Source organism: Polistes fuscatus, unplaced genomic scaffold (genome assembly GCF_010416935.1).
Source record: "Polistes fuscatus isolate 324 unplaced genomic scaffold, CU_Pfus_HIC Scaffold3, whole genome shotgun sequence".
Lineage (NCBI taxonomy): Eukaryota > Metazoa > Arthropoda > Insecta > Hymenoptera > Vespidae > Polistes > Polistes fuscatus.
In genome coordinates this window covers 12,280,395-12,298,566 of record NW_025113107.1, presented here as the reverse complement: position 1 = coordinate 12,298,566, position 18,172 = coordinate 12,280,395, and the positions used below count along the sequence as shown (strand labels likewise).

The 18,172-nt window shown below is 30.4% G+C and overlaps 3 protein-coding genes across 5 annotated transcripts; 2 read left to right on the top strand and 1 right to left on the bottom strand.

Annotated features, from left to right (window-relative positions):
* Positions 1–955: 955 nt before the first annotated feature.
* Positions 956–8,969, bottom strand: LOC122519836 (AN1-type zinc finger protein 6). 3 transcript variants are annotated; one of them, XM_043639585.1, is made up of 6 exons: positions 8,865–8,969; positions 8,642–8,768; positions 3,622–3,840; positions 2,492–2,959; positions 2,016–2,184; positions 956–1,887 (listed from the first exon to the last, which is right to left on the bottom strand). In XM_043639585.1, the coding sequence occupies exons 4-6, from the start codon at positions 2,774–2,776 to the stop codon at positions 1,739–1,741; spliced, it is 603 nt and encodes a 200-aa protein (XP_043495520.1). In that variant the 5' UTR covers positions 2,777–2,959; positions 3,622–3,840; positions 8,642–8,768; positions 8,865–8,969; the 3' UTR covers positions 956–1,738. The 3 variants fall into 3 exon arrangements, with proteins under 3 accessions (XP_043495520.1, XP_043495518.1, XP_043495519.1); XM_043639583.1 differs by having other exon boundaries at positions 8,642–8,948; XM_043639584.1 differs by lacking the exon at positions 3,622–3,840 and having other exon boundaries at positions 8,642–8,948.
* Positions 8,970–9,238: 269 nt separating this feature from the next.
* Positions 9,239–16,242, top strand: LOC122519834 (transcription initiation factor TFIID subunit 1). Its single transcript, XM_043639581.1, has 10 exons — positions 9,239–12,143; positions 12,221–12,582; positions 12,667–13,887; positions 13,992–14,234; positions 14,354–14,792; positions 14,884–15,026; positions 15,132–15,269; positions 15,479–15,614; positions 15,707–15,925; positions 15,999–16,242. The coding sequence occupies exons 1-10, from the start codon at positions 9,575–9,577 to the stop codon at positions 16,169–16,171; spliced, it is 5,643 nt and encodes a 1,880-aa protein (XP_043495516.1). The 5' UTR covers positions 9,239–9,574; the 3' UTR covers positions 16,172–16,242.
* LOC122519835 lies at positions 16,235–18,074 on the top strand. The gene has a single exon (XM_043639582.1). The coding sequence runs from the start codon at positions 16,627–16,629 to the stop codon at positions 18,067–18,069; it is 1,443 nt and encodes a 480-aa protein (XP_043495517.1). The 5' UTR covers positions 16,235–16,626; the 3' UTR covers positions 18,070–18,074.
* Positions 18,075–18,172: the final 98 nt, after the last annotated feature.

Here is an 18,172-nt window from a genome sequence, read left to right as displayed (position 1 = left end):
AGAAGAAACTAATTTTGTTTACAAAATAAATTATATATTTATATATCTCTGAAAAAAATAATTATTTATCTTTCTCTGCAATATTTATCAATGTTTAAAGCTTATTACAATTAATAACAAATCAAAACATGCTTTCGTTGAGAGTATTTTAATAATATAGTAAAGAAGTACGTATATATGTATATATATGGCAGCACAGTCTTGACAACGCTTTGTCCCAAAATGATATAGATATAACATAAAAGTATCAGTTACTTCCCTTTTTTTATTGTATTATTTTTTTTTTTTTTTAATAAAACCCAGCTATTATTATTCATAATTTCATTGATTTAAGATGCATATGAATTTATTATAAGGAATAAACTTATTACGAACACAAAGTTCATAATAGTTCCCTTCATTGTATTGCAGTTAACTTTGCAAGAAAATACATAAAGAACGGTCTCATAGCACCATTTTAACATAAATCTTATAATGAGAACAATATTTAAAGATTATAACGTAGAGATGAAGATTAATTATGTTTTTAACAAAGTCCTTTAGAAACATACACAGTGATCACCATGTGTGACAGTAGCCTTCTCTACAATGTTCATATATCTTTTAGATTTACTAATGCTGATCATGTTTTTATGCCAGCTATTCTCTCTTTTTTTTTTTTTAAATTTAATATCTGGCATCTAAAGAAATGTTATTACTCAGTTTTGAAGCACTGTAATGCAGAACCGGAATACCTTGCACAGCTACTCTATAAAAAACTCACAAAGAGGGAAACAAAAAAGAGAGAAATTAAATAAAATTAAAACAAAAAACTAATTAATTTGTTTAAGTAGTTCTAATATTTATACTCTATGATTCAATACTCGCGGAGAAAAAAACGAGGAATAAATATATTCATAGAAGGGTTTTTCTTTAAAAGAATTGCTGCGATAGTGTAAATAATTGATTTGCATTATAGATTGAAACATATTTAATGAGTAATAATGCCGGTTATATTCACTTGAAGTTGCACATAAACACACAATACTACTTATACTTCATTGCATTATTTATGAATCAATAGACTAATGTACTTAATAATTATTAGACTAATTATTAACCTAAGATTGTGATCACCCATCAAATCAGCCATTATCTAAGCAACATTCCCTTCTTGATATAGAAACAAAACAGCGATATATAAAATTTACGATTAAACCAAAATTGCTAACGAGATAATTTTCATATTTGCCGACTTGACTGACTGCACCAAAAATTCTGGATCTTCTTAAAAACAAACTTTATCCGCGAATTTTTGCATTTAAGTAAATTAATAATAAACATAATATAGAATAATAATAAATCGTAATAATCATAAAGATAATAATAGGTAATAGTAATAGTAAGCTGGCAGCAGTTAGTAACCAGATATATTCTCAGTTAGAACTCTCGCTAGATGACAATCTGACATGGCACTGACGTCCAATTTTGAAACATTCACACTCACACACTCACTCTAATTGGCAATCAAACAAATCGTTTGCTGTCTGATGTTCTATTTCTCTACTCCCTTTCAATTTTCTATCTGAAATTAATTTTTTTTTGCACCCCTTCCACTCTGTATCATTCATACATGTATATTTCACTCCTAAACACACAATCAGCTGCCAGATAATTTATCTTGTTTCTTCTGGGTTTTATATTCTGTTTGTTTATATAGTTGTATATCCATTCCCAACGATTCTACACACTAAATAGTTCAAATTTTTTGCACTTTTTCACCAACAACAACTGGATTATTACGCCGTATCTCTTGGGCGCCCATTTCTCTATAATCAAATTTGCAGTCGTGCTTATCACTGTATCGATGCACGGAGCAGAATAGTCCTCCGCAACGACACTCAAATCCTAAAAATATAATAAAAAGTTTTAAATGATACTGAACGTATATATGATATAGATTATAAAAATTAAAAAATAAAATAAAAAATTTAATCTATCTTTCATAAGTAATTAATATAAATAATATATCATACCAGTTAATCCAACTTTTTTACGACAAACAGCACAACGATTTTTCTTCTTCTTAGATTCTTTATCAGTCTCTTTGCCATCGAAGCACTCATCTGTATCACCACTACTCACTGAACCTTCAGCTACTGTAACGCTTACTCCTACTTCACTGTCTTGATCTTCCCTGCTAACCTAAATATATAATACAAGGAAATCAAATATCAAGACACTAAAAATTTGAAATATAACATTTAACCCCTTGTACTATCATTTTATGCATGGAGCTACATGTCAAAGTTATCACTATATTTTGTACTTCTTATATTCTTCCTGTAAGATTTGCCATGCGTAGTACTCATATTTCTTGTTTGGGCCGTAAAGTATATTACAAGTCTCACACAATATTGTAGGTCAAGGGGTTAAACATAGAATTTAGAATCTTATTGTTAAAATTGTTAATCTTATTGTTAGATATACATAATCACATATAATAACATACTTCTTTAGGATTGGGTAAATCTGTCGTTGATTGAGGTATAGTAGGAATGGTTGGTTGGGCTGTGGTTCCTGTAACTGCAGGACTGCTGAAACCGCTTTGCAACGTGCCAGCGTTACCAGAAACGGTCTGTGAGGTTGGAACAGTTGCAGCCGATACTGGTGGTTGTTGTTTCTTTTTCAAATTTTCCTTATAGCAAAGAGAACATAGTCCATCAGTCGCTGGCGAACCATAAAATCCACAACCGCTGCGGCATAAAGCTTGCATTGGATTAGATTCACGTTCCATTGTGACTTCTTGTTACAATATTTCTGTACCAGTGAAATTGACTTTTCTTCTATGATATTTGAAATCACTGTCTTTATTAACAGTGAACAGGTATAGTCACCTTGGCACAGGATAACTAACTGTTTTCTGCCACAGCTTTCTTGCCGACCGCTCGTCTACGACCGCGTGTCACCATGTAGTCACCTATTACAAAGAAATGAAATTAAGATATATTTCATCCGTACTATATAATGATTTTATTTTTATTAAAAATTAAAAGTAATAACCTCTTATCATTAGATTATATAGGAGAACGTTTGTTATAAAGTTTTTGAAAATATTTAAAAAGTATTAACACTAAATAGTCAGAAAGATTATAACCTTAAAATAGTATGTAAAATATCTTCACTTTATTAAAAAATATTACAATCTTAAGTACAGCCATAAAAAGTAAGAAAAAAGATTACAAAAACACATGCATTGTTATTTAAAAATCAACTAATAAAATTGAAATAAATTAATTAATAAAGACCCATAAAGTTAGATTCACATTTATACGTAGAAGGATTATATTGAGAAGGCAATAAAGAAAATTTGCTTTCAGAAAAATAACTGATAACATTTCTCATAAATTCGTTAGATATGTATATATATGTAAATCACATGTCAAAAAAAAAAAAGAGAAAAAGAAAAATAAAAAATAAAAGGACAAACAAAAAAGTCGTACAGATATGAAGCAAAATAAGAGGGGATTTAAAGGAATTCGTGGAAATTTTAACTACGTCATCTTGACAAACTGATTTTCTCTCGGCGCAATACGACCTTTAACAAAAGGCGTGAAAATAGTGAGTGTAACTATTACTCACTTTCCAACACGTAGTCGTGTTGCAAGAAACGTACAACATGGAGTAGAAGTTTGTTCCAAGCATTTAAGTAAACGCTTCGTGTATATCCGTATCGTGCTTAAATATCGTGTAACAAAAAAGGGTCCGTCGAGAAATTGTCGGTTGTAAGTCGCCTGACGAATCTCCGCGCACTCTGCTGAGAGTTTTAGCACGTAATCATTTTATTTCACCCACCGAGAACTGTAATGATGAAGCTTTGCTAAATATTTGTAACTTTGTTATTCAATTGTTCGATATAATTTCGAAATAAAAGAGGGAGAAAGAGAGAGAGAAAGAGAGAGGGGACTACACATCGAGGACGGAACACATATATAACGATAACGACAGCGACGACAGATAAATGTTTTCATTATGGCGATCAGTCAAGGAACATGTAGGCATGGACGAATACGCACGTAGAGTACGCAACAACAAGCAGCATTCACAAGTTCTTTTTTTATATAGCCAATTGCTGCTAAGCTATGCTCGATTACCACAATTAAGCTTGTATATTACTAGTTTAATATTCTTTTTTTTTAACTTTATAAATTTTATGTAACTATTCATGATATTTAACTATTGCTACACACTTACACACTACACGTCAAATATAAAAGTAAAATTATTTATATAAATTTATGTATTTTCATTACATGGTACAATTATTTGTACCAAATGGTGATACTTTTCGTCACGATATATAAGCGTATATATCATATTTAGAAAGATATAGAGTTTTACAAGGAATCAAATGTTTGTACTTATTAAACTATACAAGAGTTGATCTTAAATAGTTTGCTCTAGGCGCCACGTTGCATAGCAAATATTCAAGAACACTGTAGATGGCGCAACAAGCAAAGCTCAGTGTTTCCACTCTTACTGGCTCCAGGGATTTGACCCGAGCAGAGCTTTTTAGCGCATGCGTGTTTAAAGATCTTATTCGATGTGCTTAGTCTTGTAAAATAAAATATATATATATATATATATATATACATATATATACACTTGATATAATTACTGGGAAATAAAATCTACACACGTAATTATATAAATATGTGTAGAATTGTATAGACGTAGAAACTAAAAACAAAATATTATATGCACAAAATTGATTAGGAAAAAAAATCATTAACATCGAATGAAAAAGAAAAAGGATTGTAATGAAATTACACGTGCTGTTTCATAAAAAAAATATTTAAAAATGGAATTCTTCAAACGGAAAATAAAAAATATATGAAAAGATTTTTTATCAACATTATATTTATAGTATTTTTTTTATCAATTCTGACAATTAAAAGAAAGTAATTATATCGAATAGCTACTTTAAGGTTGCCCAAGGTAAAAGTGTTGTTCGTGGATAAATACGAGGGTGTGGACGAACGTCATCGTCGCCTTACTGCGCATGAGCGAAAAATATCCTATATTATCTGGCATCAATGGCTTAACCTCCATTACTATTACGTAGAATCGGATGATATTTTTAATATTAAATTTATAATATATGCAAAAGGGAGAAAAAGAAATATATTTTACATGAGAGAAACAAATTTAATTAATATTAACTAATTTCAATGTCGTATAATATTTCACGTTCAAACATACTCGAGGTTCATACCATTCATTATATGTATTCATTACATATTTTTAAATAGTCTCCTTTTTAATAAAGGATTATTGTTGCTTTAAAAAAAATTATATTATAGATATTTTACAATATTTACACAAAGTTTAACAAAAAAATATTCTAATTAATATCATTTGAAAAAAATTATTAATAGTACAATGATAAAGAAAAATCACGAAATTAAAGAGAATTCTATTTAGGTGAAAATATTTACGATAATATTATACGATTAATAATGCAATATTCAGAAAAAGTTTCTAATTTTTAAATTATTATTATTTTATTTTTTCAAAGTTATATATATATATAGTATCAATAGCATTCTTATACTCCCCTTCCCTCCGATGTGTGCTTATGGTAACAAATTCAAATGTTGCCAGATGCCCGCGGTAATGGAGTTGTTTTAAATAAAATATATAAACATGTAGATAGTATTTGAAATATATATTAATAAATTTACAAAATGCTTCGCATCTCAAGTTTGATTATATATCGTTCAATCACAATTAAACCATTATAAATTTTAGTAGAGCAAACAAAAAATTTAATTGGATTCACTGTAATTATATGATTTTAATTACACAACCTCTACATATAAAATAATTCTAGAAACAATAAATAATACACTTGTCGATCAATGAAAAATAAAATTTAATGCTCTTCTCGAAATGCGTATAAATTTATTTATAGATGAATTCAACATCATTCCAATATTTTAAACAAATTTATATAAAATTAAAAAACAATATTGATCAAAGAAAAAGAAAAGAAAAAAGATCATCCAAAGATCTGCGAAAGCACAACTTTCTCTCTCACAAAAAAGCTAAAAACAATTTCTTCATTTAAGGAGAACCTCTCTTTCATTCTTGATAAAACTTCAGAGATATACCATGTCTTGCATATTAATTAAAAATAATAATAACAAATTATAAACGAATAATTAATAAAAAACTTATTTCGTAGTTTATTTTATTCCCATTACTAAAATGTAATTTAATATTATATAATAATGAAATAAATAATATATTCATGTATAAAAGATTATTATATTATTATTAGTAAAGATTATTAAGAAATGATCTATCCTATCATTAGATAATATGTATTTCATTTACACTGTATATGTATCTTTATAGGGCTAACAATGGCACTATATGTTTTATAGATTTTCGACCTTTACAAAGTCATACAATTAAAGTAGCGTTATCTTAATTCTCGTATAATCTATTCGTTAAAACATTAAATAATCACCACATCTGTTTCGCGATTGAAGCTGAGATTAAAAGAATAAAACTTAAATCGTAAAGCGCATGATGCATCGGGAGAAACTTATTATAAAAAGTAATAATAACCAATCAACGCGTGTACCACATGCAGATATTTTATTCGTTATTTTTTGTCGCAGAAAATAGTTATCTTGAAAGAGATATGTATATTTTTCTCTCTCTCTGTCTTTATTTCTTTTTATTATCGTCTATTCTCGTATTTTGTCTATTTCAGCAATTAATTTGGATAAATGCCAAAATCAAACGTTAAATATAATACGAAATTTATATCATAAATAACATAGTCATTGAATTTAGAATGTATGCCTATAATCTCGTACGAAAGAACAATATTCTCTTGAAATATATACAAAAATATCATATTAATTATCTATTCGGATCAATTCCAATCAAAGTAGTTTACATTTATGATGTAATCTTTTTAAAAATTTCGAATTCAATCGAATTGCGAACTGAGTAAGAGAAAAAAGAAAAGGAGCAAACAAGAAAAAGCAAACTCATGTTAAACGAGGACTCGGGTCATTTCCAAGATCTTTTACGTTAATTATTAATTTCTAATGAATATAAAGTAAAAATTTCTGTAGTGTAATAAGACCTACCATGATACACACGCAAACTAACTTTCGGTGCAACGATTTCAATTTATCACGTGACATAGGGATTCATTTCCTCTTTTATTTAGCATACCACTATAATATATATATATTAGAAATAGAAAAAAAGAGAGAGAGAGAGAGAAAGAGAAAAAGAGAGAAAGAAACGCCACAAGAAGGAAAGTAATGTTCGACATGAGATCGAAATGCCTTTATACTACTAACTTAATATATGAGATAGTAAGAGTTTAGAACGCACCTTACGGAATAACGAAAGTTAACTACTTTAGAAAAGTGTTATAATTATCACGTTACAAAGAAATCCAGTATTCTTTCAATATCACGAACGTATGTATGTACGATGATGACGATGACGATGACGATGACAATGACGATGACGAGGAGAAAGAGTACGAAGTACGGGGTCACGTGTATCCGTTATCAGCAGTTTTAAAATCACGATTTCTTGTAAAAATTGTCAAGTAATTCAAACGTCTTTGATTATTTATATTTATTGTACGAATAGTATACCATTTATATGAGTTAACGTTCAATGGAATGGAGAGTCTGATAACTACCTTCCGAGAGTCGCTCGTTATCGACTTCCTCGTCCTCGTCATCGTCGTCATCCGCGATGCTAATGCAAAAAGTCACCTATGTAGCGTGTACGTATGTGTATAGATGAAGAATATATAAATAGAGGAATAAGAAAGTTTATTGAAGTCGGTTATATTGCCGAGAGTACTTTGAATATATGCTTTGAAGGATATTCAAACGCAAATATGACAACGACGACGAGTACGACGATGACAAAGAAAAAGAGTAAGACAAAGGCAATGACGAGGAAGACGATGACGATCAAAACTACACTGCTACGCGACATTTGTAGATGGCGATACGCCAGAAAGAAAGGGGACAAACAGGCGAAGAGAAGAGAGGAACTATTCAAAGGGATACAAGATATAGAGTTCAGTGTATAGACGAACGTATTTATATTAAACTACATTTATGTAGTTAAAATCAGAGTAAAGCTCGCGTTATCATAGTGATAATAGTAGCAGTTATCGTAAGCGTAGCCGTTGTTGGTAGCTGTAGATTCGCGGAGTCAGAGAACAACGCAACGCACGCAAAGGCTATCGTCGAGGAACAGTGACGACGAGAAAGGGAGGAAAGAGAGGGAAAGGGGAAGGAGTAAGAGGAAGGGAAAGAGAAAGAGCGAAGACATGGCTACCATCCTTGAATACGCACTTAGCTCACAAATTGCGTCGCACATCCTTTGTTTCATACTATGGAGATTACATTCTCAGTTTCTTTCAAGTTTATTACATTTTCTAAAATATTTATTATTATTTGTTGCAATTAAATGTAATATATCGACGTAGCAGCGAGCTATCGATAGAAAACGATTACGTAGTAAAAGAGATTAGTGTAGTGGTTATTTGATAAAAATAGTTTCTTCCTCGGGAGAGTAACAGGCGGTTTGGGATTGCGACACTTACCGAAGGCTGTAGCGGTGTAGTGGAGCGCAATATGTCAGCTGACTTGACGTGTGACCGATCGTAATCCTGCATCAGTATCCGACATAATTCTCAGCGAAACATCAACCTTTTATTGTCAATGGGACACCTGCTTATCAAATACTCAAACGATATGCACTGTTTCACAAAGACACCGGGAGCAAATAAGCCTTTGAAACAAACTTAAATATTTCCACGAACGTACCCACTGATCGCAGAACAAATCCCACCAGAGCTGCGGACACAGGAAGAAGTACTGCCAATGACTGGTGCAAAGTTAGATCTCTTACTTTCCCCCACTCTCCTTACATAAAGCTCTCCAAGCGGTTAAAACGGGAAGTTATACGAACACGGCCGAACAATCGCGATTTCGAACGAAATCCTTCCGTTTCAACTTCCATAGAAATCGATCATTATATTTTTTTATTATTTACAATTCCGTACAAATAATTACAATCGAAATATTGATACATCGTAAACAACGTATTATTATAAGTCATAAAGTTATTAAATATTTAAAAATAAATAACAACTCATTGAATATATTTAAGAATTGAACGTTTGTACGTGATTAATTGATAATATTCTACCTTCAAATTGAACAGCCAATCGTATTTCTAGTATTCTATTATTAATGTCAATTTGAGAACACTCCATGAGTTAAGAACTATATAAAAGGTTCTGTATGAAGCTACATTATCCGCGTTTTACTTGGTCGATCTGATAAGTTTAATTTTATTGGTTTGTTTACTGTTTTTTTTGTCTATACTAGAAAATATAAACATAATTTGGACGATTATTTCGTACAAAAGTGCATTTATGTTATATTTACAGTTTCAATGAGCCATTGTTAACTGTATGTTTATATGCATATAAGAATATTGTTTATTTTGTAATATATTAAATTAAAAAACAATGGGTGATTCGGAGGAAGAAAATGATAAAGACTTTGCATTAGGAAATATGACAGGATTTTTATTTGGCAATATCGATGATAATGGTCAGTTGGAAGATGATATTCTAGATGCTGAAGCAAAACAACATTTAGCCTCTCTTGGTCGTCTCGGTTTGAGCTCATTTATTAAAGAAATGATGCCAAGTGAAAATGGTAATGGTGAAAACAGTACGGAAATAGATAACTGTAAAGAGGAAAAAACATCTGCATTGGAGAAAGATGCAGATTATCTTGTAAAGTCACCATCTGCTCTTGATTTTTCTGATATAAGTGAATTGGCTGATGATATAAATGAAGACAATGGATCAAATAGTATATTAGATCCAAAGATTGAAAAAGAAAATGCAGATTATGATGCAGATGATGAAGAGGTCATAAGTAAATCCGATACCCAATTAATGCCACCACCACCTATACCGGAAGAAAAAGAAATACTCACAGCAGAAGAAGTAGAAGCAGCACGACAACGTAAACTTGAAACTCCTCTAGCATCTATGTTACCTTCTAAATATGCTAACATCAATGTAACTGAATTATTTCCTGATTTTCGTGCAAATAAGGTTCTTAGATTTTCAAGGCTATTCGGTCCTGGAAAACCAAGTAGCCTTCCGCAAATTTGGAGAGGTGTTAGAAAAAGACGTAAAAAGAGACGGTATCATGATATTAGAGATTCCGATTCTGGATCAGATCAAGATGATAGAAAACTTAAATTTAAGGGTTGGGTAATGCAATATGGACCAGATCCAACTCTAGATTTATGTCGTTCTGATGACGAAACTAAATTGTTATTACCAGTAGAAGATAAGGAACAAGTTGGAAAAACGGGAGAAGCTGGTGAAAATGGTGATATGGGACCAAAAGTGGCAGATTGGCGATTTGGTCCTGCACAACTATGGTATGATATGTTACAAGTTCCTGAAACTGGGGATGGCTTTAATTATGGCTTTAAGATAATAGATAAATCAGAGCAACAAGACAATAAAACAAATAATGAACAATTTTCTGATGATGCTTTTTTAATGGTATCGCAATTACATTGGGAAGATGATGTTGTTTGGAATGGTGATGACATAAAGCACAAAGTAACACAGAAACTAAATAGTAAAAATAATGCAGCTGGATGGGTTCCATCTAGTGTAAATAGAACAGCTCAAGCATTTAGTCAACCAGGAAAAGGTGGAGCAGTACCGGTGACACCAAATGTACGCTTAGCAACTTCACAGATTACTACACCATTACATATGCAGTCTCAAAAAGCTAAAGTAAACATAAATAAAGGAAATCAACAACAACAGCAAAGAGAAGAAAATTATGATGACACTTGGTATTCCATTTTCCCAGTTGAAAATGAAGAATTAGTATATGGACTTTGGGAAGAAGAAGTCATTTGGGATCCAGAAAATATGAAAAAAATTCCTAAACCTAAGATACTTACATTAGATCCTAATGATGAAAATATAGTTCTTGGTATACCCGATGATATTGATCCTGCACTTCTTCATAAAGATAACGGACCCCAACCAAAAGTAAAGATACCACATCCACACGTTAAAAAAAGTAAATTATTATTAGGCAAAGCTGGAGTAATAAATGTTCTTGAAGAAGATACACCCCCACCACCACCAAAATCACCTGACAGAGATCCATTTAATATATCAAATGATACTTATTATATGCCTCGTTCATCAGAAACAACATTACGCTTAAAAGTTGGAGGAGGTAACTTAATACAACATAGTACACCTGTAGTAGAATTACGTGCACCTTTTGTTCAAACCCATATGGGGCCAATGCGTCTTCGAAATTTCCATAGGCCACCATTGCGAAGATATAGTCATGGTCCACTTGCACTACCTGGTCCACATAGTGTTCTACCTTTGATCAAACATATTAAAAAGAAGGCAAAACAAAGAGAACAAGAAAGAATTGCATCTGGTGGTGGTGATGTTTTCTTTATGAGAACAGCTGAAGATTTAACAGGAAGAGATGGTGAAATAGTTCTCATTGAATTTTCTGAAGAACATCCACCGTTAATAAATCAAGTGGGAATGTGTTCAAAAGTAAAAAATTATTATAAAAGAAAAGCAGGAAAAGATCAAGGTCCACAAAAATACAAATATGGAGAAACGGCTTATGCCCATACCAGTCCATTTCTTGGAATTCTTACACCTGGTCAAAGCATACAAGCTGTTGAAAATAATATGTACAGGGCTCCAATTTATGAACATAAAATTCCTGAGACTGACTTTCTAATTATTAGGACCAGGCAACAATATTTTATAAGAGAGATGGATGCACTATTTGTTGCAGGCCAAGAATGTCCTCTATATGAGGTACCTGGACCAAACTCTAAAAGAGCAAATAATTTTGTAAGAGATTTCTTACAGGTCTTTATTTATAGATTATTTTGGAAATCTAGAGATACGCCTAGACGAATTAAAATGGATGATATTAAAAAAGCTTTTCCTTCTCATAGTGAGAGTAGTATTAGAAAGCGATTAAAACTATGCGCTGATTTTAAAAGAACAGGTACATATATATATTTTTATGAATAAGAATAATTTGTATATTAAGCATAAACAATCTATGTTTTAATTTTTGTATAGGAATGGACTCCAATTGGTGGGTAATAAAGCCAGATTTCAGATTACCAACAGAAGAAGAAATCAGAGCTATGGTATCTCCAGAACAATGCTGTGCCTACTTTAGTATGATCGCAGCAGAACAAAGATTAAAAGATGCTGGATATGGTGAAAAATTCCTGTTTACACCTCAAGATGATGACGATGAAGAGATGCAATTGAAGATGGACGATGAAGTCAAAGTGGCCCCATGGAATACAACTCGTGCATATATTCAAGCTATGAAAGGAAAATGTTTATTGCAACTAGCTGGTCCAGCTGATCCAACAGGATGTGGTGAAGGCTTCTCATATGTTAGAGTACCCAATAAGCCAACTATCAGTAAAGTTAGTATAATGTTTTATATTATTAATATTGTATTTTTCTTCTTTTCTTTATCTATTTATTAAATTAATATCTTAATAAAACAGGAAGAACAAGAAGCACAGCCAAAAAGAACAGTAACAGGAACGGATGCAGATTTAAGAAGACTTTCATTAAATAATGCAAAGGCACTTCTTAGAAAGTTTGGTGTTCCAGAAGAAGAAATAAAAAAGCTTTCACGTTGGGAAGTTATAGATGTGGTAAGAACATTATCTACCGAGAAAGCAAAAGCTGGAGAAGAAGGTATGACAAAGTTTTCACGAGGTAATAGATTTTCTATAGCGGAGCACCAGGAAAGATATAAAGAAGAATGTCAAAGAATCTTTGACTTACAAAATCGTGTTTTGTCATCCAATGAGGTTCTAAGTACAGATGAAGGTGAAAGTTCGGAAGAAGATAGTTCTGATATAGAGGAAATGGGCAAAAATATAGAGAATATGTTATCTAATAAAAAAACGAGTACTCAATTATCCTTGGAACGAGAAGAGCAACAGAGGCATGCATTGCGAAAAATGATGATAGACGAAGTGCAGGAGCAAGATAAAAAACCTAAAGAAAAAAAAAGAGACGAAGAGGAAGACAACAATCCTGTTAACAATTTTGGCACGCAGCAAGGAAGATTACTTAAGATTTATCGTACTTTTAGAAATCAAGAAGGAAAAGAATTCACTAGAGTTGAATTAGTTAGAAAGCCAGCTGTTATAGACACTTATTTAAAGATAAGAAATTCTAAAGATGAAACATTTATTAAACAGTTTGCTACATTAGATGAAGCACAAAAAGAAGAAATGAAAAGAGAAAAGAGAAGAATCCAAGAGCAATTAAGAAGAATAAAACGAAATCAAGAACGAGAACGTATGCAAGGTGGTGGTTTCATTGGCCCAAGCAGCTCCATTAATCCTATGTTTGATCGCAGCAGCACTAATACTCCTACCACTACATCTTCTACTAGTATCCTTCCATTTTGTAATTACCAATCCACTTCCCCAGCTTCTAAACATCCTAAACCTGAAATTTCTCCTTCTAAACGTAAAAAACCTAAACTCAAACCAGATTTAAAATTAAAATGCGGTGCTTGCGGTAACGTAGGTCATATGCGAACTAATAAAGCTTGTCCATTATACCAAAATAATGTAACAACTGCTCCAGTTAATGTTGCTATGACTGAAGAACAAGAAGAAGAAATAGAGAAGCAACTTAATACTGATGATCAGGACCTTGTTAATGTCGATGGAACAAAAGTTAAATTATCATCTAAATTGATTAAGGTTTTACAATATTATATATTAGAAATATTTTTTTTATATAAAATATCATATTTAAATATATTTAATATATTACTATACTTTTTAATTTGTTAATTTTTAAACAGCACGCGGAAGAAATGAAAAGACGTACTTTACTATTAAAAGTTCCAAAAGAAGCAGTCAATTCGAAGAAAAGAAGAAGAGCTATTGGAGATGATCACTGTGATTATCTTAAGAGGCAACAAAGACCAGCCAATCGTCGTAGAACTGATCCTGTTGTTGTTATGTCAACTATGTTAGAAAGTATCCTAAATGAACTGAGAGATTTACCAGATGTTCAACCTTTCCTTTTTCCAGTTAATCCAAAGGTATATTTTCATTTCAAATAAATAATTAACAAAAACAAAAGTGAAACTTTGATATGTAATATATCAAAGTTACATATTGATATGTGATATATCTGCGTATTTTATTAATATTTGTTTAGGTTGTTACTGATTATTATAAAATTATACAAAAACCTATGAATTTACAAACAATACGTGAAAATTTAAGATTAAAGAAATACCAAAGTAGAGAAGAATTTTTGGCTGATGTTAATCAAATAGTTGAAAACTCTACACTTTATAATGGACCAGACTCCACATTAACAGCAACAGCCAAACGTATACTAGAAACATGCGTAGAAAAACTTGGTGAAAAAGAAGATCGTTTAATGAGATTGGAAAAAGCAATTAATCCTCTGCTTGATGACAATGATCAAGTAGCTCTTACATTTATTTTGGACAATGTTGTTAATAATAAATTGAAATCTATGACAGAAGCCTGGCCATTCATAAAACCTGTTAGTAAGAAATCAGTGAAGGATTATTATAATGTAATTAAACGTCCAATGGATTTAGAGACTATTTCAAAGAAAGTTTCAGGTAATGATGTTATTTTTGATCCGACATTGTTCTGATATATATGTATCTGTTATATTTTGATTAATTTTATCTATACATATTTCTTTTAAAGCTCATAAATATCACAGCCGCCATGAATTCGTTCGAGATATTGAACAAATTTTGGAAAATTGTATAATTTACAATGGAAAAGAGTCTCTATTTACACAAAAAGCTGAAGTACTTGTTAAAGTTTGTAAAGAGACCTTAAAAGAAGTAAGATTAAGAAAAACACAGATGTTTTCTCTTTATTTTTTCAGCATACATCCTATATTTATTATTCTTATAATGCCATTAAATAAATAAAAACATATATTTCAGTACGATGAGCATGTAACTCAACTAGAAAATAATATATTGCTGGTTCAAAAACGAGCAATGGAGCAAGCAGATATAGATTCTTCGTGGCTTGGTCCAGACGAAGAAAATTATACTATTGTAGAACCTGAATTCAGAGGGGTAAGAATTTATTATTTATAAGTTTAATTTATTATAATATTAATAGTGAAATTGATAAATATCTAATAAAATTAATATTTTATTTTTTTAATTTCATTAAAATTAAATTTTAATTTAATAATTAAAAATTAATTTTAATTTAATAATTAAAAATTAATTTTAATTAATTAATTTTTTATAAATTTTATTTTTTTTTAATTTTTTTGCAGAGTCAAACTAGTTCACCAGAAAATCCATTTGGAAAACCAAACATAGATGATTTCGATTTTGTTGATGTGGAAGGTGATATGGAAATTGATGATGGAAGAAATGTACATTCTAAGAAAAAAGATGTACTTGAAGAAGGTAAAATATAAGCATAATTAAAAAAATATTTTTCTTTAATTTGAATAATATACAAAACACGGTATTGTAAAAACCCTCATTTGTGATTTTAGATCTACAATTCTCCAGTGAAGATGAATTTGATGAAGTTCCATTTGGAACAGATGAACAATCTGAACATAATGAAATGGAAACTCTTGAATTAAGTGAAGTTAGAATAGAAAGAGGAGGAGTAGTTTTGGCTGACGATGACAGTCAGCAAGCAGCGGAAGCAATGGTACAATTAGGTAATGTTGGATTTTATATGGGAGAACAGCAATTACTCCAACAAGGTAACCGATATTTAAAAAATAAGAAAAAAATATTGCTTAGAACAACTTGTATTATCTATAATATTGCTTTTAGATGAGAGTATGGATGTCGATCCAAATTATGATCCATCAGATTTTCTATTGGCTGGACTACCAGCACGAGAAGATAAAACTAATACTGAGAATAATATTGCACAATGTAAAGAAGATAATCAACAGCAACCTTTACAGCAAGAAGAAGACGTTGGTGGTGATCTTTGGTTTTAAGTATATTAAAAATAAACCGAAGAAAAATTAATATTTTATATTGTAAAAATTTAACAATCTTGTATAAGTTAGGAATTATATATAGAAATCTGTGATATATTCTATTAGTGATATATATAGATGTATAAAATAATAGTATCCATAGATACCACTAAACATTCTGCTCCTTTGTAAATATTAAATTTCTCTACACATAAAATACTAAAAAACTATAGTCATAAGACAATATAGACATATATATATATAATCTATTATTTGAAATACTGTTGTATCTCCTTTTTAAAAAACTGGTACTATACAATGGTATTCATTTTCAATTATCTTCTTTATGTTAGACGCACGCGTATAAATTTAATATCATAAAGAAGTCTTGTTCTAATGATTACTAAAGTTGAACGAACGAAAAGCTATACAGTGTATGTAAATATTATCTTTTAAATTCTTTACACCTGCAGATGTATCAAGGTAAAGCTCTTAACAAAATGATAAAAATAATTACCGATCGGAATCAATTAAAAGATTATGAACCAGATATAGTAATGACTTATATGATTAAAATACTTTTTTATTATGGAGAAATATCTAAAGCAAATATGTGTGAATGGAAACGTCGACGAAAAATGCGATTTGTAAAAAATTGTTATCGTTCTTTGTTGAAATTATATGTTCCTGCAAAAACGAAACAAATTGTACATGCTGTTATCAATACAATTAATGAAGATAAATTGTGGAAATTCGAAACTTTTTGTCTGGAGATAACAAATATCTTATTGGAACATGGTGTTAATGGTTCAGTAGTCGTTCATACAATCTGTGACTTAATAGAATCAAATAGAATAAATACGAATGTGTATGACAACAGAGCTATTATCAAAATTCTATATGAAATATTAGATACTTATAAATGGCCTGAAATTAATGACACAGTAACTGCGATAGAAAGACTTTTAAATTTATTTTATAAAACTTTACAAAATACAAATGCATATGATACATTAATTTCTTGTAAAAAACTCAAAAAAAGTTTAGAAATATGTCTAAGAAACATGATTAAACATTTACCCAATGATCAACTTCTCATCATTATACATCATATGTGCTCATGGACTATGCAAAAAAATATGAATGATAATATTATATTGGAATTTGGTGGTATTTTAGAATATACAGCTTATATGCATCAAGCGACTCTATATGAAAAAACTTTAACACCAACAATATTTTCACTATTGATGCAAATGATAGCATCGAATAGTAAAATAGTCAGTTTACTAGGTAATAGAGTTATGCAATATTTGATTGATCGGAATGGAAATAGATTACATTTTGATACTCCTAAAATTTTCTTTGAAAATATAGACTTTGGTTTAAAATTTAGCAATTGTTACAACGAAGATAAAATATTCTTTAAAGTTCATCGTGAAATTCTACACGATAGTTTACTTAAAAGTATATTGAATCATCGTACATCCCGCATGAATTTAGAAACTAGTTATTGCACAATATGTATCATAGCAATCGAAGTACCTTGCAGTTTCATGGCTGCAGCATTAGTTTGTTTAACTATGAACTTACAAGATTTAATTTTACAAGAAAATAATCTTCATAACATAGCAGATCATCATATACATGCTGTTGTTATATCAATTATGTCTCTTTTATGTTGGATTCATAATGCTAAAGTATTTTATAAATATGTCAACAAAATTATGATGGAAAGAGCACATTGTGCTCCGCATTTAAATCCACCAATTCAATCTCAATATAATTTTGTAGTACATCATATTTTCTGGTACAAACCAGAATTATTTTTCATTGATTGGGAAACTCGATATGGTTTGTGGAAATGTTTTCGTTTACAAAATTATCAGAATAATAACCTCAAAAACAATGATTAATAAAATACTAATGTGTATTATTTTTTACAATATATAAATATAATTTTGTGTATGTGTGTGTGTGTGTGCCGCGCGTTAATTTATTATATAAAACAATTAAAAA